Source organism: Bos javanicus, chromosome 17, assembly GCF_032452875.1.
Source record: "Bos javanicus breed banteng chromosome 17, ARS-OSU_banteng_1.0, whole genome shotgun sequence".
Lineage (NCBI taxonomy): Eukaryota > Metazoa > Chordata > Mammalia > Artiodactyla > Bovidae > Bos > Bos javanicus.
This window is the reverse complement of record NC_083884.1, coordinates 52,838,587-52,863,603: the sequence shown is the minus strand read 5'-3', so window position 1 is coordinate 52,863,603 and position 25,017 is coordinate 52,838,587. Positions and strand designations below refer to the sequence as shown.

The 25,017-nt window shown below is 37.7% G+C and overlaps 1 protein-coding gene across 4 annotated transcripts in view; it reads right to left on the bottom strand.

The window, feature by feature from the left end:
- The window catches only part of SBNO1 (strawberry notch homolog 1), a 57,436-nt gene that overhangs the window by 15,071 nt on the left and 17,348 nt on the right, over positions 1 to 25,017 (bottom strand). For all 4 annotated transcript variants that reach the window (XM_061384612.1, XM_061384611.1, XM_061384613.1 and 1 more), the window contains 23 exons: positions 23,241 to 23,337; positions 21,719 to 21,879; positions 18,130 to 18,263; positions 17,852 to 17,942; positions 16,432 to 16,593; positions 15,299 to 15,434; positions 15,110 to 15,215; positions 14,822 to 14,975; positions 14,212 to 14,394; positions 13,298 to 13,395; positions 11,239 to 11,390; positions 8,397 to 8,594; positions 7,855 to 8,022; positions 7,581 to 7,756; positions 6,968 to 7,099; positions 5,185 to 5,320; positions 4,376 to 4,488; positions 4,215 to 4,286; positions 3,649 to 3,748; positions 1,592 to 1,666; positions 788 to 934; positions 609 to 703; positions 415 to 507 (listed from right to left, as the gene is read on the bottom strand). In XM_061384612.1, the coding sequence (XP_061240596.1) occupies positions 415 to 507; positions 609 to 703; positions 788 to 934; positions 1,592 to 1,666; positions 3,649 to 3,748; positions 4,215 to 4,286; positions 4,376 to 4,488; positions 5,185 to 5,320; positions 6,968 to 7,099; positions 7,581 to 7,756; positions 7,855 to 8,022; positions 8,397 to 8,594; positions 11,239 to 11,390; positions 13,298 to 13,395; positions 14,212 to 14,394; positions 14,822 to 14,975; positions 15,110 to 15,215; positions 15,299 to 15,434; positions 16,432 to 16,593; positions 17,852 to 17,942; positions 18,130 to 18,263; positions 21,719 to 21,879; positions 23,241 to 23,337 (2,979 nt within the window). The remainder of the gene's footprint in view (positions 1 to 414; positions 508 to 608; positions 704 to 787; positions 935 to 1,591; positions 1,667 to 3,648; positions 3,749 to 4,214; positions 4,287 to 4,375; positions 4,489 to 5,184; positions 5,321 to 6,967; positions 7,100 to 7,580; positions 7,757 to 7,854; positions 8,023 to 8,396; positions 8,595 to 11,238; positions 11,391 to 13,297; positions 13,396 to 14,211; positions 14,395 to 14,821; positions 14,976 to 15,109; positions 15,216 to 15,298; positions 15,435 to 16,431; positions 16,594 to 17,851; positions 17,943 to 18,129; positions 18,264 to 21,718; positions 21,880 to 23,240; positions 23,338 to 25,017) is intronic.

Below are 25,017 nucleotides of genomic sequence, written 5' to 3'. Positions count from 1 at the left end.
AAAACTGAATCCTGAAGACATAAAGCATTAGTATGACTAGAGAAGGTCACACTATATTATGGGGGGGGGGGGGAGTTCAATTTACTAAGAATATGCAATTTTGGGGGGCCATGCTGAGTGGTAAGGAGAATCTGTTTCTTGACCAAGGACAGAACCCATGCCCCCTGCAGTGGAAACATGGAGTCTTAACCACTGGACTGCCAGGGAAGTCCTCAAATATGTAATAATTTAAAACTTGCATTTAATAATACTCCTCAAAAACTATTAAAAATGTATCATGCTTACAATGATAAATTATCATAATAGAAAAAGCTAAATACAGGTGGAAAATCAGTACAAAGCAAACATAATTACAATGATGGCAATGAAAACACATTATCTTAACAATTAAGATTTAAAGGAAACAAGTCTTACTTGCAATGACAAATAAAAGCCATCATCTGGTCCTGTCAGCTCAGCCCAAATCTTGGTAGCTTCCTCCCAGGACATTCCCCTCTCCACACTTATCTGTAAAAAAAAATAGTAATAAAATTTAAATTAAACTCATTTCTTAGGATGTCTATCAGAAAAGCACACTATACTTGAATGTGCACATTTTACAGACGTACTGTGTATAATTCTACATGGCCAGATGTTGAATATCCTGGAGTCAGAAACTTCTTAACATCACTTTTCCTCACTTTTTCATCCCCAGAACCAAGATCTTGAATAAGAAAAAGCAACATATAAGTATAAAATAATTTTTCATCAGGAATACACATGACATTTTAAAAATTTCCCAACTTACCTAAGATTCCCATATCGTATCTTCCATTTTTTTTGGCATTTTGAACGACTGCAGTAAGTGTGTCTGCGAAATACTGAAATAGTGCATTCTGTTGATGCACTTCCATGCCCAAAATTCTGTTTAAGAATTTTCCTATGTTGTTATAATCTGCAATGACAAAATTTTATGAACGATTTAAGGCATTCAAATGGCAGTTTAACAAGTTTATTCATCTCAGCCTAGTTCAAGTCTCACTTTCGTCTCCAAAGTCTTCCCTCACAATTCTTGTACTGTTTCCAGAACAGGCCTATACTTTGACCGCTTCTATCTCTAGCTATTAGTACAGCTATACTGTGTGGTCAAAAGATGTTTGCCAAATTAGATTTTTGCATCTTCAACTTCACTTACTGAAAATATGAATACAATTTAGCACATAAGAATGCTTTCCAACATTAAGTCATAACTTGTAAAGTTATTAAGTGCCACAAGTCAGTGAAGCTCAACTTTTGCTGCACAAGTAGAATGCCCTAGAGCTCTGGAAAATGACCACTGCCTGAGCTCCTGGCCTGGCTTAAGTACTTTCAAAAAGCTCAACAGTTGCTCATACCTGCAACCTAGTTTGAGAACTGCTGATACAAGAGAGAGGAGAATAGAGGTCTAATTTTTTGAATAAACACAGTAGCAGGAATGCTTTGTGAACACTAAGTACTGAGAGACAGACCAACAGACTTGAAACTTCCCCTTCAAATTGACAAAAACAAACAACAAAATGGGCTGTAATGATACAGCAACAGTTATGTACATATATGAAACTCATATTATTACCTTTATCTAGAGTAAGAATTCCTGAACGATCTTCTACATTTATTAGACCAACTCCTATCAGTCCTTGTCGAACATCTAAAATAAAACAAATTTATAAAAAATGTTACAGCTCAAATGACTCAATGAGCTGTTACCTAACTAATTAAACCAGATCAAGTTTTAGCATACTTATCTTCCATAATTCCTATTAGCTGAATTAAAAGGAACACACAGACCCTAAAGATCTTTAGGCACTTCAAAATCCTAGAACTCTAACTTCACATTATACATACTGTTTTCACTAAGATGTCTTATCTTTCCAACAACAATCTTTGGCAGTGGAGATTCTAGGCTACAAAGCTGCTCTGCTCACAGAATCAATTTTGAATTTTGAATACACAGCAGGATAGTGATTAAATAACTGTGTAAATAAGGAAATAATCATGTTTCCTTTACAAACATTACCTATCAGTATTGACAAGGAGATGCAAAAGATAAGCAACAAGTGTAACGGTCAACATGTTCTGAATTATGTTACTAAGAGGATGATTTATAAAATTTAAAAAAAAAAAAATAATGGTCTCCAGGCTCCAACCCAGACTTACTGAATACGGGTTTAAGAAAGAGAAAAGGGAAATAAGAAACATAATTATATCCTATTTACATGTTTATTTAGTTAGCTAGACTGCTACATGCTTAAAATGTTTAGATTCTGCAAGTGACATGACAACTCTGTAGCCAAAGAGCTCCAATGCAAAAAGTCCTCATTTTAGGAACCCATTCTATGAAGAAATTACATGAATAGAAGGAATTCTTCTGAATAGAAGAGTAGCCGTTATAATTCCAGCACTTTGTGATGCAAAAAAAATTAAAACTACTTGAATATCAATAAAGGAATAACTGAAGAACTGTTACATAAGCTAGATGGAGAATATTACACAACTGTTAAAAACGTGTTCATGCTATAGCTAATGACTTATGAGAGATGTATGTCTGTGATATACTGAGAAAAGTACGTTTCAAGTAGTATGTTTTTAAAAAGCTCTGTGTTTAGACAAACACGGACAAGGACTTGTTAGTCTGCTCCTGTTCAAACTGTCAACATTTGTAACCTTACCAGATGAGAGTGGAAGTGGGCAGGTAGTTAAACAGAGTATTGGCTCCTCATTATTTACTTTCGGATTAGTTTTCATTACTGACAATGAATAAATAACATGCACTATTTCAGAACTAGAACTAAATCGGTGAGTCGTTTTGACAATCCCTCCAATGACCAGACAAAAAGAAAAGAAGGAAAGGGAGAGGGAGAAAAAGAACAGGGCTAAGGTTTTATAGGTTTTTGTTTTGTTAAATGCCATCAATGGTTATAAACAGCCCTGCCAGCTGTGTCAATATGGACTACTACCAACAGTAAATACCAGTTCAACTGGAAAGGACTTCCTAGTAAAAAACGCTAACTTAATAATGACAATGTTTCAAGTATCTTACATCTATTTATTCTCCAAAATACTTTCAGTTTCCTGAACTACTGAAATCTCTCAGCCTACTAATATTAATGGGGTAAAATCTACACATCTAAGAATTTCTGTAGCACTATTTAGGACTTCTTTAATATAAAAATTTCCAAATATACACAAATGTAAAGAGAGAATATTCTATGAACCCACATGTACCCATTATCCAGTTTTAACAACTATTAATATATGGCCAATTTTATCAATATTTACATTCCCCACTAACCTTCACAGATTTACCCAGATACTTAAAATTAAATGCAAAAAGTTATTTGACATAGTCATCTTCAATTAATCTAACAAAACTATTTTTCCTCTAGTAATCTAAAGTTATACAACATGCAATAAACTCAAGAGTAAAGTCACTTTACCTGAATGAAATTTAGTAAATCTACTGCTTATTGTAAGAGGTCAATTTAGGTGTCTGATAACCATCAATTTCTAAATTTCATACATTTTATGTATGAAAGCAACAGCACCTCTTAGAATGGGTTTTAGTACCTTCTAAAAGGTGAGGCTTGTCAGTACTCATTTTCCTTTTTTATGATTATTTTTAAGAGTTACCTTTAAAGAATTCTCCAGGATAGTCTGGAGGTGGTGATACCATAGGAGAATCTAGGTTTACAATGGATTTCATGACAATTTCTAAAGCATTTCTTCCATACTGCAATAAAAAAGCAAAGACATTTAACCAGTTTCAGCATTTGGATACTCTTCAATTACATGACCAAATGAATGCTATAAAAACTACTATTGTATCAAACAGTAAAAAATAGCAGGACTCAATTACCTTTATGTAAACTTTACATAGCCTAGTGCCTCATTCACACCTTTGCACACAGCAGGCATTCAATAAATAAACAACTTTCTTTACTACTGGGAACTCCTACTTGATTCATCCACAAGTATTTCTTATAATCCTCTTTTCCCACAGCAAGAGATCATTATACAGCACATTTGATCACCGAAGACCTAATTGCTTTCCATCTTGCAGGAAGCCATGATTTTACAGCAAAATCGTAAGAGGAGGCAACTTAAAAGTTTTAAACAGTAACCACTTGACCTTTCTGTTCCTCATAGACACCATACACTGCCACAATTTCTCAGGGATACTGACAGCTGAAATGTACCTTATTATCGAAGTTGAACCGGCTCAGATCTCTCGATTCTGTTGCTCTTCTGTCTCCATGTGTAAGTGCGCCCTATCCAAACATAAAATTTCCAATCAAAGCAGAGAAGACAAGTAACATACACCATTTTTTACACACATCTATGTAACTAAAAAACTTACCAAACTCTCAAGTCTTTTAGCAACAATAGATGCAAATCTTTGTTCTCCTGCCAATTCAGAAATCAGAAAGACATATTCAGGAGCGGTAACTTGATTTGATCTATGAGTTCGTCCTGTAACGACATTAAAAAAAAAAAATCACTGATTGTGTTTGCTCAGTACTAGTGTTATGAGATCTATTCCTAGCACTTAAGAGTAAGCTGGTATCCTGAAGAAGTAAAGAATGTAATCACCCCAATTCCCCAAAAAGGAAAAAATTGCAAACAATGACTTGAACAACATTTGTATTCAGAGTAACACTCCTCATTGCAAGAGAACAAAAACTCCCATAAAACTGTTAAGTGATAATCGCTTAAGTGCTACCCCAGTTTGGATGACCACAATGTTGCTGATGCACAGCTGCTCTGGATTCTCAAAGAAAAATTTTTTTTAATTTTTCTTCTTTTTTTTTTTTTAATTGCCAGGTCATGGGACATGAAGATGGAGGGGAAGGGAGGAGCAATGTGCCCTCACTCAAGCCACTGGGGGTTGAAAAGGACATCAAGTGGCAGCTGCTGACACAGGTAATATACATCCCCAGAGGTCTGCAAGAAGGATATTCCTAAGGAGCCCCATTCTTGAATATAAAGCCAGAAAGCCCTACTTCAGGTCTTTTACAGCTTTTATGACTAAGAAAATACATTCATGATGTACTCTATTCTTTAAGGTACATGCAATACCTAAGTATCTCCAAAACCGACACACGCGTCAAGTTTTACTATGTCCAATATTATTTTCCCCAATGAAATGAAATTCAGTGCAGGATTTACCAAATTGCTGAATTGCTCTATCAGCACTCCATGGTAACTCCAGAGTCATATGAACTCTTCGCCTTTGATTTTTAGCCCTTCTATCCGCTTGTAATGAAATACCTGAGCTGGCAGCTTCTGAGATGATAGCAATATTCTGTATCAAGAGTAAGGAGAAAAAATAAAAGATCACTTTTGCACAAAGACAAGCAGGAAAACATCCACCACTACGTATTCTCCATAAATTATAGAACCCTTCATTTTAGCTGTGCATGGTTACAAGAACACTCAAAATCAAGACTACATTTCCAGTCTCCCTTACAGCTAAGTGTGGGCACACTCAACCCAGCAGGTCACATGGACAATGTCCAGGAAATGTCCCTAATTGAAGATATGTCTTCCTCTTTTTTCCTCTCTGCTGGCTGAAACACATTCAGTAATGACTGAATGTGAAATAGCTGTCATGGAATATGGAGGTTAACCTGGAAATCCAAGTCTGCATATAAAGTATCAAGACAGAAGAGACCTAGTCTTCAAGGGGTCATGTCAGTGCTGACCTAACAAAATTTCTACATGTGAAAAATGAACTTCCACTTTAAGTCATTGTGATAGTGGGTTTTCTGTCACTTAACAGCCAAACGTGATCCCAACTAATACATAATTCCTAATGGACATGGGCCTAAATTACTAGTGAAACAAATAAATAAAATAATTGATACCTCTACCTACAATCTTTAAAATACGTAACAAGAGCTTTGCTGCTGCTGCTGCTAAGTCGTGTCAGATGCTGTGCGACCCCAAAGACGGCAACCCAACAGGCTCCTCTGTCCCTGGGATTTCCCTAGGCAAGAACACTAGAGTGGGTTGCCATTTCCGTCTCCAGTGTATGAAAGCGAAAAGTGAAAATGAAGTCGCTCAGTCCTGTCAGACTCTTAGCGACCCCATGGACTGTAGCCTAACAGGCTCCTCCGTCCATGGGATTCTCCAGGCAAGAGTACTGGAGACCCACTCCAGTAGGTTGCCATTGCCTTCTCCGGAACAAGAGCTTTAAATACACTTAAAAGATAACTTTGATAACGGTAATAACTATCATCTGTTTTCCACTTGCAGAAGTAAAAGAATTTTTTAAATACAGAGCAAAATGTGGATAAAGATATAAGATTTTATTCTACCCCTTTCAGATTAAAGAATGAGGCTGAAGTGTTACACCTACCTATTTTTTAGCAAACTCATCAGCAAACGCTTAATGAGCAATTCCAACTAGATGGAGGAAGAACTGATCTGAGACTCTTACAATTCATGAAGTTTACTTAACAATAAGAGCATACAGAAAGGGCCTCTGAAGGCAATCACAACCTCTGCAGTCATTAAATAAGCAAGTGTACATTCATTCAGAGTAAATCATCCTAATAGAACACAGCAGAGCAGGATAAGAAACAGCAAAACTAAAGAATCCTAGTAATCTAGGCATGCTTAAATATATCTCTAGATTCAAGATTATACTGACACTCAAGTAAGCATTAGATATATGACCACTAATATGACCTGAAAGAACATATTAATATTCTGATTAAAGACTTTTAAAGGCCCCAAAAGAGCGGCATCTTATTCTGTGCATGACCCTTACTGCATTCAACTTACAAGAAAATAATGAAAACATGTAAAATGTTCAGTAATTACTATTAGTTTAAAAAAAAAAGAACATTCAACATACATGATTTTTATTAAAAGAAAAAAACCTAAAGATTAACTGAAATGTACGGGCATAATTCTTTTCACCAAAACGCATCCTAGAAAAACATACCTTATCTCCATCCATAAATCTTTGTTTTTCTGTAATATTTAGTATTTCCACAGGAACATCAAGTTCAGATCTTGACTCATAAGATATGCTTCCATCATCATTGCTTACGACCCTCCCCTTGCGGCCAGTCATCTGCAAAGTCAAACAATGTTGCTTACAGTTAAGGTATCTGAGTATGGTGCAGGAAGTTTAGGACTCCCACTAGAGAAACATGGTGGAGGTGAAAGGGAGAAGGAAGCCAACGTGCACTGTGCATCCTCTCCCGCACCAGGAGCCGGGCGGGGGAGATGAAACACTGCGACATAAAGCCTGGTTCTGAAAAGTCCAGATTCAGTGGAGAAAACCAACATGTGGCAATGACAACAAAGGCTGTGTGTGACAGGGGCAATAACACAGATCTGAGTCTTGGGGCAGATACTCAAGACACTAGGGGAAGGAACTCACTTGCTCGAGGATGACAACTAGAGTAGAACAGGGTTCTCAGATCTCAGAGAGGATGTTAGATAATTTTATGAGGAAACAATATATTATTCATTCTAAAGGGTTTGTAAGTGGCAAAAAAAAAAAAAAAAATTACCTAGGACAGAATCAACGGTGTTCAAGTCATATTTACCTCAGCAACATTTTCAGGGCCACCAAGTTCATCAATAAGTTCATCCAGGGTATTAGGAGGGAGGTCTTCAGCTAATTTTTCTAGTTTATCAAGTAGGTCTTTCTTCATCTGTTGGGCCCTTTCCACGGCATCTTGACTTGTTATAAGGCTACTGTTGCTGTTGGTGTTACTGTTAGCTAGATAAAGTACATGTGTTAAAAATCAGTACACAGTTTAAATATTTGTTTTGTTTGAAAGTACATTTCACAGACAAAGCAAACATCCACGTGGTTACCTGGTGCACTGTTAGGAGCAGGTGAAATAACTGGTGTAGAAGAAAAACTAGGTCGTTTTGATCCAAGACCTGACGCTAATAAGGCACTTTGAATAGAATCTGGATCTATACTTTTCCTTTTTTTTTTATCTTTGTTTTTCTTATGATCTTTTCTGATTAACCAGGGATCTGAAAGTTAAGGAAAGACATAAATCATCTGTTAACGCAGGTACGGAATTTTCAAAGGAAACCACCATTGAGTTTTTTTGTATTGTTGACCGACAACTTGTAAACCACCACCAACTATAGCAGTCCAGTACATCCATACACCATGAGGTAAATGCCATGGTTTGAGGTTAAACATAATTGAACAAAATTGACGTCATGACCTTTCATAAATGAGCTCAACTGCCAGAAGACAGACAAGCTTGGAGCTCCCACAAAGCAAAGATTAGAATCTGATAATTTTTACAGGAAAAGAAAAGGTTTTAGTACAATATCCCATTTCAAATACACAGAATTAAGGACCCTTTAGTTTATATTTAAAATATTAAAGAACTTACCATCTTCATCATCCTCACTAGACTCATCTCTGAATGGGTTGAAATCATCATCATCTCCAGAACTCATGTTTTTAGAGCTCTCATAGTCACTTTCTTCATTATCAGAGGCATCAGATTCACTTCCACTATCATCAGAACTGCTACCAGTAAGGCCACCTATTTTTCGTGCTTTTTTGGCTTCTCGAGTTATTTCTTCACCTGCCCACAAAACCCAAACAAGAGAGTCAAAATGCACTGTGGTAAAAGTTAGGAAATTATATTTAGTTCATAAGCACAGTTAACTAATTCAAAAGAAAACTACAAAAGAAAAGTATTTGCATAAGTATATAAGAACAAGGAAGAGGGGAAGGCACACCATTCTACTACTCTTGCCTAGAGAATGCCATGGACAGAAGCCTGGCAGGCTGCAGTCCACAGGGTTGCACAGAGTCAAACATGACTGAATCAACCAAGCAGCAGCAGCAGCATACAAAAACAATGAACAAGTATAGCCTTTTGGACTCCTGTAAAAAATCAGGTTATATATAATTATTTTTAGGAGAAATTATGTACATAAATATTAACTCAAGACAGCCTTCAAACGCACAAGTTTTAAAATTCAGGACAACAAAGATGAAACAATCTCTGGCATTGTCAGAATGTGTGTATCAGGTTGAGAGACAAGGCCTAATAATTACAGGTTTTTAAACTACTTAAATACTTTATGGAATACTACCCCAAAAATCTACAGAACTGCATTTTTAAAAGTTAAACAAGGTGCTAATCTGAATTATCTTACTGGAAATTCATAGAAGATATCTAGAGTAAACTAATCAAAACTGAGAAGAACATTAAAAAGGTTCACATACCAACGAAATGGTGAGAAGATAATTTAGAAAAGGGAAACATGGCCATCCACTGGCCACTCTAACAGGTCACTGACTCTAGGTCACAACATTACTTTTTGTGTCACCAAAATAAAAAATAATGCCAGTTATAATACCCAACCTGCTTTCAGGCATATTAAAAATATAAGGGAAAAAGCATTTCTTGCAACAGATGAAAATTTAAAGTTAAAGTGTCAGGCACTGTATTTAGAACACACAGCATCATGTATGTTCTTATCAGCATTTTGGAGAGAGCCTGAGATGTTAACTTCTAAAAGGCAAAGAGCTTGCTAAGTCGCTTCAGTCATGTCCGACTCTGTGCAACCCCATAGACAGCAGCCCACCAGGCTCCCCGTCCCTGGGATTCTCCAGGTAAGAACACTGGAGAGGGTTGCCATTTCCTTCTCCAATGCATGAAAAGTGAAAGTGAAGTTGCTCAGTCGTGTCCAACTCTTAGCAACCCCATGGACTGCAGCCTACCAGGCTCCTCCATCCATGGGATTTTCCAGGCAACAGTACTGGAGTGGGGTGCCACTGCCTTATCCAGGCAAAGAGTTTAGTAAGCACCTAAACACAAATCCAACTTTGCAATTTTTATAAAATGTCTAACAAACATAAATAAGTGTATGCCTAGTAATTCAGTAATAAACTAACAAAAGTCTCTTTAAAGAAGACTATATAAACACACAGGCTTCCCAGGTGGCTCAGTGGGTAAAGAATCTGCCTGCAATGCAGGAGACGTGGGTTTGATTCCTGGGTCAGGAAGATGCCCTGGAGGAAGGCATGGCAACCCACTCCAGTATTCCTGTCGGGAGAATCCCCATGGAAAGGGGAGCCTGGCAGGTTACAGTCCACAGGGTTGCAAAGAATCGGACACGACTGAAGAGACTGAGCACGCATGCATGCACACACATACTCTCACACACCCACACACACAGCATCAACAACAGAAAGGTCCAGATTTTGGTTCCCCATTTATCAACCAGTAGTGGTGTGAACCTAAGGATATCGCCTGACCTCTTTCTGTGCCTTAATTTCCTGTCTATTAAAACTGAAAAAATAAAGCCTTTCATATGGATCCCTTGCAGTTAAACAAGACTATGTGTGGGCAGTGCTCAACACAGTGCCTAGCACCAAACTATTAAAGCCCCAATATAAAATGGGGATTACTTGTGCATTCAAAATGACATGGGCCATGGGAATTCCCTGGTGGTCCACTGGTTAGGACTCCGTGCTTTTTGACCCCAGATTCAATCCCTGGTCAGGGAACTCAGATCCCACAAGACTCGCAGTCAAATAAATAAAAGACACTTCCTTTAAAAACAAACCAAACACTACATGATCCAATTTAAGGAAGGCAGTTCAGTTCAGTCGCTCAGTCATGTCTGAGTCTTTGGGACCCCATGAACCACAGCATGCCAGGCCTCCCTGTCCATCACCATGACTCAAAGTCATGTCCATTGCATCGGTGATGCCATCCAACCATCTCATTCTCTGTTGTCCCCTTCTCCTCCAGCCTTCAGTCTTTCCCAGCATCAGGGTCTTTTCAAATGAGTCAGCTCTTCACATCAGGTGGTCAAAGTATTGGAGTTTCAGCTTCAGCATCAGTCCTTCCAATGAACACCTAGGACTGATCTCCTTTAGGATGGACTGGTTGGATCTCCTTGCAATCCAAGGGACTCTCAAGAGTCTTCTCCAACACCACAGTTCAAAAGCATCAATTCTTCAGCGCTCAGCTTTCTTTATAGTACAACTCTCACATCCATACATGACCACTGGAAAAACCATAGCCTTGACTAGACGGAACTTTGCTGACAAAGTAATGTGTCTGCTTTTTAATATGCTGTCTAGGTTGGTCATAACTTTCCTTCCAAGGAGTAAGCGTCTTTTGAAGGCAGTACACACCCAAAATACAGCTTGCATCAAAATGCTCAAGTTTATATTACTTCTAGCACCATTTAAAGGAAAGTACTCACCTTTCCGCTTCTTTGTTTTATTTTCCTTACAAGGACTATCTCTTGGTGAACTGCTGTTACTTGGAGCTGTCAAATCAATTCCCAGCAAACTATAAAGCTTTTTTCTATCCGGAGCAGGGAAGTGTTTTTCAATGAGTGACTGTAACACTCCTCTGTTCGTACGAGAGATAAAAAAGTGATAGTCAGTGGCTCAGTATGCAAAATTATTATATATAAAATATTACTGAAAGTATTTGCTTAAAATAAGTACACTTTATTAGCAGCATCTCCAAATTGGATACCACAAGTTGGTTAGCTTCACATAATAAAGCCAGCTTAGGAACTCAGCACCAATGGTTTCTTTTTCAGAAATGCTGCAGCACAGGAGGACTCCATGTGGAAAAACGGAACATAAGGGACTGAGTCAAAAGGTGACTCAGAACAGCTGGACTCTGAATATAAAGGACTTTAACAATCCTTTAACCAATTTATTTCACATGTATTTCCATTTTCAGGTATGTGAAAGAGTTAAAATAATTAAATCTATGTCTTACTGAAAAACAAAAACAAAAAAATAGTTTATTCAATCTTATAAGATACTGATAATCCAGGTCAGAAGAATTTCAGTATTCTAGGCAAGACTATCCAACTGAAATGTAATGCAAACCAAGCACAACTTTTACACTTTCTAGAAGCTGCATTAGGAGAAGGCAATGGCACCCCACTCCAGTACTCTTGCCTGGAAAATCCCATGGACAGAGGAGCCCGGTAGGCTGCAGTCCATGGGGTTGCTAAGAGTCTGGCACGACTGAACGACTTCACTTTTCACTTTTATGCACTGGAGAAGGAAATGGCAACCCACTCCAGTATTCTTGCCTGGAGGATCCCAGGGACAGAGGAGCCTAATGGGCTGCCGTCTATGGGGTCGCACAGAGTCGGACACGACTGAAGCGACTTAGCAAAGAAGCTGCATTAGGGCTTCCCTGATACCTCAGTTGGTAAAAAATCCGCCTGCAATGCAGGAGACCCCAGTTCGATTACTGGGTCAGGAAGATCCGCTGGAGAAGGGATAGGCTATCCACTCCAGTATTCGTGGGTTCCCTTCTTGGCTCAGCTGGCAAAGAATGTGCCTGCATGCCTGTACTGCAGGAGATCTGGGTTCGTTCCCTGGGTTGGGAAGATCCCCTGGAGAACAGAAAGGCTACCCACTCCAGTATTCCGGTCTAGAGAATTCCATGGACTGTACAGTCCATGGGGTCACAAAGAGTCGAACAGGACTGAGCGACTTTCACTTTCAGGAGCTACATTAAAAAGTTACAGAAAACAACCTGTCACTATAAAATGTCACAATGAAATGTTTTACATTCTATTTCCTTAAGTCTTTGAAACTTGGTGCATATTTCATACTTGACGGTCATCTCATACTGGAATAGCCATGTCAACTGCTGCACTAGCCATGTAGTACCTATCATCTCCGAGGCAGTACTAGGCAAGATACAGATTAGCAGGTGCATGCTCTGAATTTAAAGGAGTTTTAAATTATGTCTTAAAAGGAGCCACTTGCATGTATCCCCTAAGGCAAAAGATATCATGGTGGCAAAAGTTATTTTACTAGTTTTACTCCCAGAGTTGGAATTGTTTGGTTACACAAAGCAAAAAGTAACGTCTAAAGCCTTTCTTAAAATTCTTTTGACTTTTCAAGAATTATCTGCAATGCTGACATGAAAGCATAATAAACTGGGACAAACGAAACCATTATTATACAGCTTTGTGTATTTGTGCTTTCAAATACACAGAGCAAAGACAAAACTGAAACTTAAACCAAGCTGTCAGAATTCCAAGATGTACAAAACAGAAATCAAGCCCTTCCATTAGTCCAAACACTGGACATACAATGTTAAAATACTTAACATTTCAGTATTTCTATGTTACTGTTTTTCAATAGATATATTGCTATGGATACACAGGATTATGAAAACTCAGATCAGAAAAACTTAAATTTAAAAGGCAAAAATTTTGTCTCCAGGAAATGCTAACATTTAAACTAATCTTAGTAAAGACTCAAAACTATAAACATTACTTGGCAGTTGAAACAAAATCATTCAATTCTCCCCCGCCCTCTTCCAAGGCTTCTAATGTTCTAGCTTCTCCCGTAGACTGCAGACCAATTACAACACACTGGAGGAAAAAAAAGAATGTTATTAATTATAAATAAAAATATGTATGTGGTTTCTTACAACATATTTTACACATTTAGTTTTAAAAAAAGATTTCAAGGCTTCCCTGGTAGCTCAGTGGTAAAGAATCCACTTGACAATGTAGCAGACATGGGTTCTATCCCTGATCCGGGAGGATTCCACATGCCACAGAGCAACTAAGCCCTTGAGCCACAACTACTGAAACCCACATGCCCTAGAGTCCATGCTCCATAACAAGAGAAGTCACGGCAATGAGAAGCCCAAGTACTGCAATCAGAGAAAAGCCCATGCAGCAACAAACACACAGCATGGTCAAAAATAAATAAATTAAAAAAGATTTCAAACAAGAATTACCCATTTTGTACATGTGTACCAATGTCTTTATTTTGCATATTTGAAATGCGCTATATGTAAAACACTTAGCCAGGTGATAGTATTACAGCAGTGAACACTACTGAAGCCCCTGCTCCAGTTTTTTGTGCTTTAAGTAGATATATATTCACCAAAAACGAAAAACCTTTGCAGTATTACATATCCATGATATCAGTGGTTACATCTATGGACAGCCAAGTTATAGTGATGTTTATTTGTTTATAACACCTTTTTGAGCTATCCAAATTCTTTATAAATTCATATTGCTTTTATTGTCGTAAAAATGTATTTTTTAAAGTCTCACTGTTAATACTCTTACAACTATCCTTTAGAAACAAAGGCTTTTATAAGTAGAAAACCTCAACACCCAAAAGACTAAAACACAAAACCAAAGACACATCTGTTAATGCATTCTCCAACTTACTTTTCCATTCTTGATTTCTTCTCGAGCTAGTTGCACAACTCTTTTAACTTTGGACGCTATGCACAAGTATTTGAAAAATCTCTGGTGAGCAGACCAGAACTGACCCCACATGGATTTCTTCATTCTCTGCTCAGCATCAATCAGATCTGCAGCTTGCTGAAACCGCTCTCGAGCAATGACCCACTGAAGGCACACAATCAACAGATATTTCAATCTTCGAGTGTGAATTACTTCAATATGACTAATTCAATCAAAAGAATGTGTAAGACACCATTTAACATTAATTCAATGAAGCATTTTCAGTAACTTGGGAACCTCTAAACAAATGTTTTTTAGGACACTCACACAGAGCTGTCTCAAAATTCCTATTAACTAATACAGTAATTTTAGGAAACAGTTATGTTGATTTTTAAAGCTACGCATGCTCTGCTATAAAGGGTTATTTAAGTTACTGTAACAGAGAAAACTGGGAAAATAAGGATCCAGTAATTTATCTTGTTATTTTACGGCAGAAATATACTGTGAGCTGACAGACATTACACTGGACAAAACTAACAAAAACATCATCGGGTACATTAAAAATACTAGGAGTTAAGGAAACAAGGCTTACCAGTTTGACTGCTTTGTTATACATTTTAACATAGCTCTGAGAAAGAAGAACTTCCTCAATTTTGAAGGTCACTCCAGTAAAGCTCAGCTGTCGAGCAATGTACATTCCTCTAAGCTTCATATCCATAGCAACTATTTCCATGGCACCAACACCTCTGAATAAAATTAAAACACACAGTAACTATCATTAAATATAGTAGAGCTTTAACATACATGGAAGAGATTTTAGCAAAATACCTCTTTTAGATTGCTACTGAGAACAAATAATGTACACTGTAAATTCCATTACCTCCGTTCTACTGCCTGAATAAAGTCACTGAATTCTCTAAATGGAGTTCCCTCACCCCATATTCCAAGACGGTTCATATAGGCCATATTTCGTGGTTCAGAAGCACCTGAAAAACCCCCCAAAAAAACATATTACAGCTGAAAAACTAACATGTAAAAAGATACTTGTATCTTTTAAATAAATACTCACCAGTGGCACTAGCATAGACAACTCTAGCTTTTGGCAATTTGTTCTGAAGTTCTAAAACTGCTAAGCCTGTCTTGGTTGGCTTTGAAGAACCAACAGGACATAAGTTTTTTGCTTTATGACATTCATCAAAAACTATCTGTAAAGAATAAATTAAGGAACATGTCACTTTAGTACCAAGTGTCTCTGATCTCAGAAAGACTTAGCTTTTATTTCCCTGAGGCCTGGGGAAACATGCAAGAGTCCTAAAGAGTAAACAAACAAACAAAAAACAGAAAAACAATTCTGGAGTGAAAATAAATCAGGATTATCATGGGGAGGGATGCTGTTGGTAACAAGCCCCTGCACATGAATTTTTTGTTTTTTTTACTAACACCCATACACCTATCATCTGGTTTCATCAAACCTTAACATTTTACTGTTATCTGCTGCAGCCTGTTTCCTTTTTTAAAGTTACAAATATAAACAAAGCCCTCTATGTGATTCTTCTCCTTGATTTTTGCCCCTGTGCTAGCCACAGAGGCATTCACTGAATTTGGCACTAATCTTAACTAGATATTTAAATCTTCTTCTAGATACAAAAAAAAAGTTACTACTGTGGAAAATGAAGACTGCTTAAATCAAATGGGGGGTTGGAGAGGGCCTGTGGTTTTTCTTTTTGATTAACTGCTGTTATACTGTCCTTCAGGTGGCTGAAAGGAGTTTTGTAACTTCTTCAGACATCACTAGGTGCCAAAGCTCTCACAGGACAACTTTGATGCTGTATGAATTCTGCCATTTTGCTAGCACTGATACAGTTCTTGGGTCCACCACTCCATTAGAACCATTGGCTCCAATCATATTAATCTGTTATAAATCTTACAAAGCTGGGTACTTCTGGGTATTTAGGTCCACATTCTATTTTAAGGCTGCATATTCAGCATGTCCCATACCTATTAACATTTTCCTAAAGCAGGAACTAAACAGTGGCCTCATATATGACAGCTACAAAACAGAATCAACTATCTGACTCCCTTGCAAGCTATGTAATCATTAAAGCTCTCATTCCAGCAATCTTTTTACTTAACTTCAGAATTCCCATATATTACATTAACTTTCATGTCATTAAAAAATATAAAATTTGTTGGAAAGGATACCACTCCATCGAAGTCATCACCGCACCAATGTAGAAGTTGTTTTAACCTCGTTTTATATTTACCACCAGACTGACTTTCACCAATAAGGGAAGAATAGGTAGCAAAAATAACACCCTTCTTCACACTCCCATTATGTTTGGAAGAAATTTTTCCATATTTAAACTGAAAAAGAAAAGGGAAGAACTTAATACACTTCTGTCTCTGAAATATTTATCCCACCCAAATTTATACAGCAGGGAAATGATGGTACCAATACACTTTTGTCTCTGAAGTATTTATCCCACCCAAATCTATACAGCAGGGAAATGATGGTACCATGATGGGCTTTAGGAAAGTCAAAGGACCTCTTAATCATACACAAAATTTCTCACACACAAGTACATACACACATACACACACATGTGTGTATGTATATAAAATTATAAGGATCCAGTTTTCAAAGTCTATCCTCAAAAAACATTACAAACCAAACTCTCCCCAAGAAAAAGGCACAATATTCATTCTACCAATATTTACTATGTATTTTCTATATGCAAAACACTGTAATTAAGATCTGAGGGATATATAAGAATTATGATCAATAGTCACTGCAGCCCTCCTCAATTATACTGACTCAGAAATTAAAAATATTGCTAGATGCCCATTACATGTTTTAGTTTTGAACTGTTGGTAATTATCTAAGACATAATACTTTTACCTACCAACCCATTCAGTAAATCTCATCCCCAAAAAAGTCACTGATGGGCAGAGCAACACTGAAGCAACTTAGGACTAGTCTGTACATTTACTCACTTAGGACTAGATGTACATTTACTCACTGTCAAAGGCCTGCAGAGAAGTGCCTACAGGAATTAGGTTTGTTAGCCTAGGCAAACTAGGCTCCAGGAATTGGTGCCTAGTAGGCGGCCAATAAAAACTTGCTAAATGAACATTAAACTGTGCTTCTGGAAAGTGAAACTTTTCTTCCAAATGACAGAACTGTTTTAACATTAACACAGGTACAGGTATACAAGTTCATTGAATATACAAATATCTAAACCAGTCTCCAAACCACAATTCATGATGCAACGGACATACTATACTACTTGTCCATACAGCTCTATTACACTGCACTCTTACACTCAGTGTATTAGTTTCATCCATAAATAGTAGTTTTATAAGCAGAAACAATAAATGAAAAAAAACCCTGAAGGTTGAGAGAATAAACTCCATAAAAAGAGAAAATGCCTATTTTACTTGCCACTACATAACCCTACCTGGCACATTATCTAAACCAAAAATCAACAGTTGTGGCTAGCACTCACTACACTTTTTGTGAAATAACTCATTTAATCCTCTTAACAACCCTACAAAGTGGAAACTATCATTCTTGTCTCACAGATATTTACTGAATGACCAACTGAATAGAAGACTTTCATACCTTATTCAATGAATGGACCAAAATGTTTTTTGCTCCAATATCCCTCAAATCTCTTTCAGCATCATACTTTAAATCATTTGAAACACTGAACCTATAAAAAAGAAAGGGAAAAAAAAAATACACAAATTAAATGCAAATCCTATCATTCTAGCAGTATTCAGGAATAAATAAAATCAGGCCTTGACACTTCTAAAAAAATACATCTACTCATTAAGACCCATCCCCATATGCTGGTCATTTGCAAATGAAAGTTCCCACAGACAGTCTTTAGCACTTACCACAAAGCCCTTTTTCTACTCAACAAATAATTTTCATAGATGATTCCTGCTATTGTCCTTCCTTTTCCTACACCAGCACCATCGCCTATTAAGAAGCCAGCACGATCTCCATTAGGTAGGAACGTTTCATGTTGCTGAAAATGAAAATGCTGATAATTAATCTATTCCTTTAGATATTTTGGTGATCGGTTTCTCATATTATTTTAGCAATATATTAACATTGTCTATTTTTATACAAATGACATACAGTTAGCTTAGTGTGGAAACTATATTTACTATACAGGAATACTTTGTTTCATTTTGCTGCACGCACTGTTAACTGCACTTCTGGGAAACAGCATTTTTTTTTTTTTTTAACGAATTGACAGAAATGCTGTATCAAGCAATTTTTTTGGTGCCATTTTTCCAAAAGCATTTGTTCACTTCATGTCTGTATCACATTTTGGTAATTCTCATAATACTTCAAACTTTTTTTATTATTATTATGTTTGTTACTATGATCTGTGATGAGTGATCTTTGATGTTACTATTGTAATTGTTTCAGGGTGCCATGAGCTTTGTCCATAATTAATAAACATTGTGTGTACTGTGACTGCTTCACTCACTGACCATTTCCCCCATCTCTTTCTCTTTTGGCCTATTTCCTGAGACACAACAGTATTGAAATTAGACCAATTAATAACTCTACTTAATGGATTCTTTAAGCATTCAAGTAGAAGGAAGGGCTACCATGTCTCTCACTTTAAATCAACAGCTAGAAATGATTATTTTAAGGCCAGGCTGCAGGGCATGTGGAATCTTCGTTCTTTGATCAGGGATGGAACCCACACCCTGTGTATTGTAAGTACAGAGATTTAACCACTGGGCAGCCAGGGATCTTCCCTAGAAATGATTATAATATAAGGAAGGCGTGTTGAAAGCCACAATAGGCTGAACACTAGGACTCTTGCTCCAAACAGCCAAGTTGTGAAAAGAAAAAGGTCTTAAAGCAAACTAAAAGTGCTACTTCAGTGAACAAACAATAAGAAAGAAAACCAGCCTTATTACTGATATTAAACTTTTAGTGGTTGAGATAGAAAACCAAACCAGCCATAACATTCCCTTCAGCCAAAGCCTCATCCAGAGCAGGGCCTGGATTCTCTAATTCTATGAAGACAGCCAGGTGAGAGCTGCAGAAGAAGCTAATAGAGGCTGGATCATGAGGTTTAAGGAGTCTTCTCCATAACATAAGCACAAGGAGAAACAGCAAGTGCTGATGTAGAAGCTAAACCAAGTTATCCAGAAGATAATAGGGTAAAAGTGTCAACATTAAACAACAGATTTCCAATGCAGATGAAATAGCCTTCTATTTGAAGAAGATGCCATCTAGGGTATTCACAGCTTAAGAGAAGTCAATGCCTGGCTTCAAAGCTTCAGAGGACAGGCTGACTTATGAGGGGTTAATGTAGCTGGTGACCTAAAGCTGAAGCCAATGCTCATTTACCATTCCAAAAATCCTAGGGCCCTTAAGAATTATGCTCAATCTATGTTGCCTGTGGTCTACAAATGGAACAACAGAGCAGTACATCTGTTTACAACATGGTTTACTGAATATACGAAAGCCACTGTTGAGACCTACTATTGCTCAGAATAAAAGATTCCTTTCAAATACTGCTCACTGATGATGTACCCAAGAGCTCCGATGGAGACACACAATGATATCAATGTCACTTTCATGCCCACTTTATAACACAACAGCCATTCTATAATCCATGAACCCAAGAGTAATTTCAACTTTCAAGTCTTACTCGTTAAGAAACACATTTTGTAAGGCTGTAACTGCCAGAAATAGTGACTCTTCTAATGGATCTGGACAAAATCAATTGAAAACTTCCTGAAAAAGGAATCACCATTCTAGATGCCAGGAAGAACATTCGTGATTCATGGGAAGAGGTCAAACTATCAACATTAACAGGAGTTTGGAAGATGACCCCAATCCTCATGAATGACTCTGAGGAGTTCAAGACTTCAGTGGAGAAAGATTCTTGACATGGAATCTACTCCTGATGAAAATGCTGTGAAGATTGTTGAAATGACAACAAAGGATCTAGACTATCACGTAAACTTAGTTGATAAAGCAGTGGCACAGTTTGAGGACTGACTCCAATTCTGAAAGAAGTTCCAGTGTGGGTAAAATGTCATCAAACGGCACTGCGTGCTACAGAGAAATGATTAGTGAAAAGAAGAGGGAATCAATGAGGCAAATTTCATTGCAATCTCATTTTAAAAACCTGCCATAGCCACTCCAACCTTCAGCAGCGACCATTCTGATCAGTCAGCAGCCATTAACACCAACACTAAGACCTTGCACTACCAAAAAGATTACAATTTGCTGAAGGCCCAAGTGATGATTAGCATTTTTTAGCATTATTTCTAAATTAAGGTATATATATTTTTTGGGGGGGGACATAATGCTATTGTTATCTTCTCCACTGCCTATTGGAGAAGGCAATGGCACCCCACTCCAGTACTCTTGCCTGGAAAATCCCATGGACGGAGGAGCCTGGTAGGCTTCAGTCCATGGGGTCGGGAAGAGTCAGACATGACTGAGCGACTTCACTTTTACTTTTCACTCTCATGCACTCGAACTTTTCACTTTCATGCACTGGAGAAGGAAATGGCAACCCACTCCAGTGTTCTTGCCTGGAGAATCCCAGGGACAGTGGGGCCTGGTGAGCTGCCGTCTATGGGGTCGCACAGAGTCGGACGAGACTGAAGCGACTTAGCAGCAGTGCTTCTGTACACTTAGCAGACATCATAGTGTAAACACTAAGTTTTACATGCACTGGGAGACAAAAAAGTTCATGTGGCTCATTTTATACAATGTTTGCTGTACTGTGGTGGTCGGGAACCAAATCTGCCCTATCTTCAAAGTCTGACTTTGTTTTTTTCCCTTGCTACCCTCGCGTGCAGCAGGTAACTAAAGCTAACAAACTGGTGAGCATTCTTCCTTAATTTTTCAATGACTATACAATCAAATACAAACCTTTTTATAACACATAAATATAGTGGATGGTTGCATATTTATTTTACAAAAATGGAGTATATCAGAAATCCTCTCAAAGACAACTGGCATAAGATAAAAGCTAGTACAACACCCATATGGTAATACCAAAGTTTATTCAATCACTCCCCAAGGGTGTGAGCTTTCAAATCTAGTCTAGCTTTCAGTCTCTAGGGGAAAAAAGCTGCAACAAATAGCCTGATACATATGTTCTTATCTAATAGTTCCATGAAAGAGACTCCCAGTTCCAGTAACCGAACTGTTAGGTCAAAGGATATACACATTTTTAATTTTAATACATGTTCCCAGTGAGTCCCAGAAAGGCTATGACAATTTATCATTTCCACTCTAAATGCAGTCACCAAATCCATGCTATTCTTTTCATTTCATAAAACTATTTCATAAATCCTATCCATTTCATAAAACTAAAAAAAATCACATTCACAAGGTTTTCATTCAAGGAAAACTTTGAATTAAAACTAGTATATAATGTGAACTAAGATTAAAGATAAAAACTGTACCTAGTTAAAAAATATTATGGCTTACCTGGGCTGCATAAGTAATTGCTTCAAGCTGTAATGCTGATAACCAGCCATTATCAATGGTTTCTTCAGAAATAGATGTCTTGTACCAAACATCAGGAGGAGTAACACTGGATAAAGAACTAGTCTCAACTACGGCATCTGGGTGACGTAGGCCAATTTTTACTAAACAAAGGTTTAAAAATACTTCATTTTAATTATTCTGAGTAATAACACTTCCACTCTTATCATAAAATATTATAGCATTTCTCCTCTGACAGAGAAATGTAAGTAACCCTGGGATCCTATATAAAGTCACCGAATGATGTAAAGTACTGTTAAACTTAACTAACGTGATCTAATTACCAACTACCTATGGTTTAAACAGAGACTTGTGAGGGTTGGGGGAGGCTCAACAGGGAGGGGATTCATAGAGACATGGCTGATTCGGGCTTCCCTGGTGGCTCACACAGTAAAGCAACCACCTGCGATGCAGGAGACCTGGGTTCGATCCCTGAGTTGGCAAGAACCCCTGGAGGAGGGGATGGCAACCCACTCCAGTATTCTTGCCTGGAGAATCCCCATGAACAGAGGGGCCTGGTGGGCTACAGTCCATACGGCTGCAAAGAATCGGAGATGACTGAGTGATTAAGCATAGCATGGCTGATTCATGTTATACGGCAGAAACCAACACAACATTGTAAAGTAATTATCCTCCAGTTAAATAAATTTATAGAAAGAGACTTGCTGATTAAAAAGATCTAGGAAAATACAATCTCAATTCATACCACGAGGTTCTCCACAGTAGCAGAGCACACTCCTAGGTTACGTTCATTTTAAATGATCTACAAAGTAGGGAACTAGAATCCATATACAGTTGGTAAACAGATTTTTAGTTTAAGTGGTCTTATTAGTGACGTTTTATAGAAACCCAGAGTGTATGAGAAACAAATTCTAGCCATACATTTTCCCATTTTATTACCCTCAGAAAATGAAAACGTGAAAAAATTTATATATAAACTAAAAATTACTAATTTTCAACTTAATATACTGGCCACTTCAAAAAAAACAAAACAAAAACTGAATCACGGTCCTTGTGGGGAAAAGAGGAAGAAATGGTGTTAATTTAAGCCACTGAATTCAAATAGCACATTTTATTTTAAGATTCCCATGCTTTTATAGCTTGTTTTAGATAAGCTGTATAAACTATAACGCTAAGATATATGTTTACATCTCTGTAATTTACTCTGATTTTATAATCACCACTGATATGAGCAAAATTAACTTGAAAGGAATAAGCTTTTTTACTCTTGGTTTTAAGACTTCATTCCAAAACAAAGTTCTAAATTTGTGTAGGGAAATTAAAACTCACAGTAGAATTTTCATGTAGCTATTTTAAAACATATTCATACACAGCTCATACTTATCAAATCCTGAGGTACCCAACATGGACAGATCCTAATAGGTTACAATGTGTGGGGAAAAGTTTTTAAGTTTGAAAGGAACCCAGAGGTTTTTCATTATTTTAACAAATCTCAAAGACATACATTTTATTGGCATATACTCTGCATAGGTTTCCGCATGACCCATTTCTTCTTCGTCTTCTTCTTCTGGTTCATCTTCCTCTTTCACAACAGGGACCTTCTGTAACACAGAGAGAGCAAAATCAAGTAAGTCAACAGAATGGAGGCCCAACCAACACACAGAAATCCTCTTCTGCAGGAATACCCACTATCTTCATCTTGGAAGCAGGACATGCCATTCTATAGTTCCTAAAATCTAGGTCATACTCTATGGCTTCCCTGCTTCTCTAATGATGAGCACAATCTGTGATGTGATATCATCACACACACACACATGGGATCACCACAGGGCTCCACCACCTTCTCAAACCAGTTTCCCTTTCAACACTGCCCACCAGCCTCCCTGATGCCCAGATGTCTCTCTAACCTTCAGTCCTCACTCTCCATTCCAAGAACAGAAAGAACAAGAGGTTTGGAGAAAAATGGTGGCTGAGCCCCAGCAGCACATTCTACAACCTCATTGGCAGGGACTCTCTGTAAGTCTCACTCCCAGTCTCTTTTCACTTCAACCTCCATCTGTTTTCTTTCCCTCGGGTCCTAAAACCAAAACCCCAGAAAACTCGGGAGTTTAAATGTTCTTCTGAAACACAGAATTTATTTCAGACGTCTGTGTCTCCACAGACACAAAAACAATACCACATCATCTACTCTCCAAACACTGGCACATCTCAGAGTAAAATGATGAGTTATTAGTAACTACACCAGGAGAACAGCAGACCAGGAGAAGCCCAGACAGTCCTGGGCAAAGTGAGTGAATGGCCACTATAGCCATACCTTGTATTCCTCTACAGAATCTTAAAGGGGTAGAGACAGGGAGAAATAGGGGAGAGGAAGCCCCAAAAAAGCTTCTTTTCACTACCAGCAAACTATAAAGGGAAGCTCTTTATGAATGAGGGCTTAATCAAGGAAGAATGTAGGGAGAAGCTGTGAGACCAGAGAAATACAAAGAGAAAACCCAGTTAGGATCTACATGTAATGCCAAGGATAAAATAGTATTAAAAGGTAATATCAGGCTTCTGTTTCATTTTTACTTATTTTTACTTAATCTAGAGCAGAATATGATGACACACAGATACTCAACAAATGTGGGAAGGAATAGGGAGATGACAGATAAACATTCAGCCAACATCAATCCATGAAGTCCTTTAGGAAAAAAAAAAAAAAAAAACTCTGAATATTCTCAGGAAGTATACTAAAATGAAACCCAGTTTCAGAAATGAGACCAAATGCGGCTGGCCAAAGAAACAGACACAAACCCCAATTCTGTTGAATTTGTGTAGCCTTGGGCAAATCACTACATCCTCAGTCCTCCCTACCCCCTCTTTGGACCTCTTCTTCACCTATAAAACAGAAATATATACTATACTAAATGACCAGCCTCCCTTCTCCCTCTACCTTAAAAAAATTTTTTTTACCACAGATATAATAGGAGGATTAGCTGGTCACAAAATTCAGGGACCAGACAAGTAATATTTCTAAGCCAGCTGGATAGAAAAGTGGCAACTGACACCAAGCTTAGGGTGAAGGAGCAAAATGAAGGGGAGGGAAACTGTGGCACATGGGGAACATGTGACTAACACACAGTAGATGCTCACTACAACTCTAGGTATTTTTGTGTGTTAGCGACACAGTCAAGATTTTTCAAAATAATGTGGAGGCCAAACAAAACACATGTCAAGTGGTTCTGGTCCACAAGCTACCAGTTTGCACTGTTAGATGTCACTTAACTACTAGGACAATA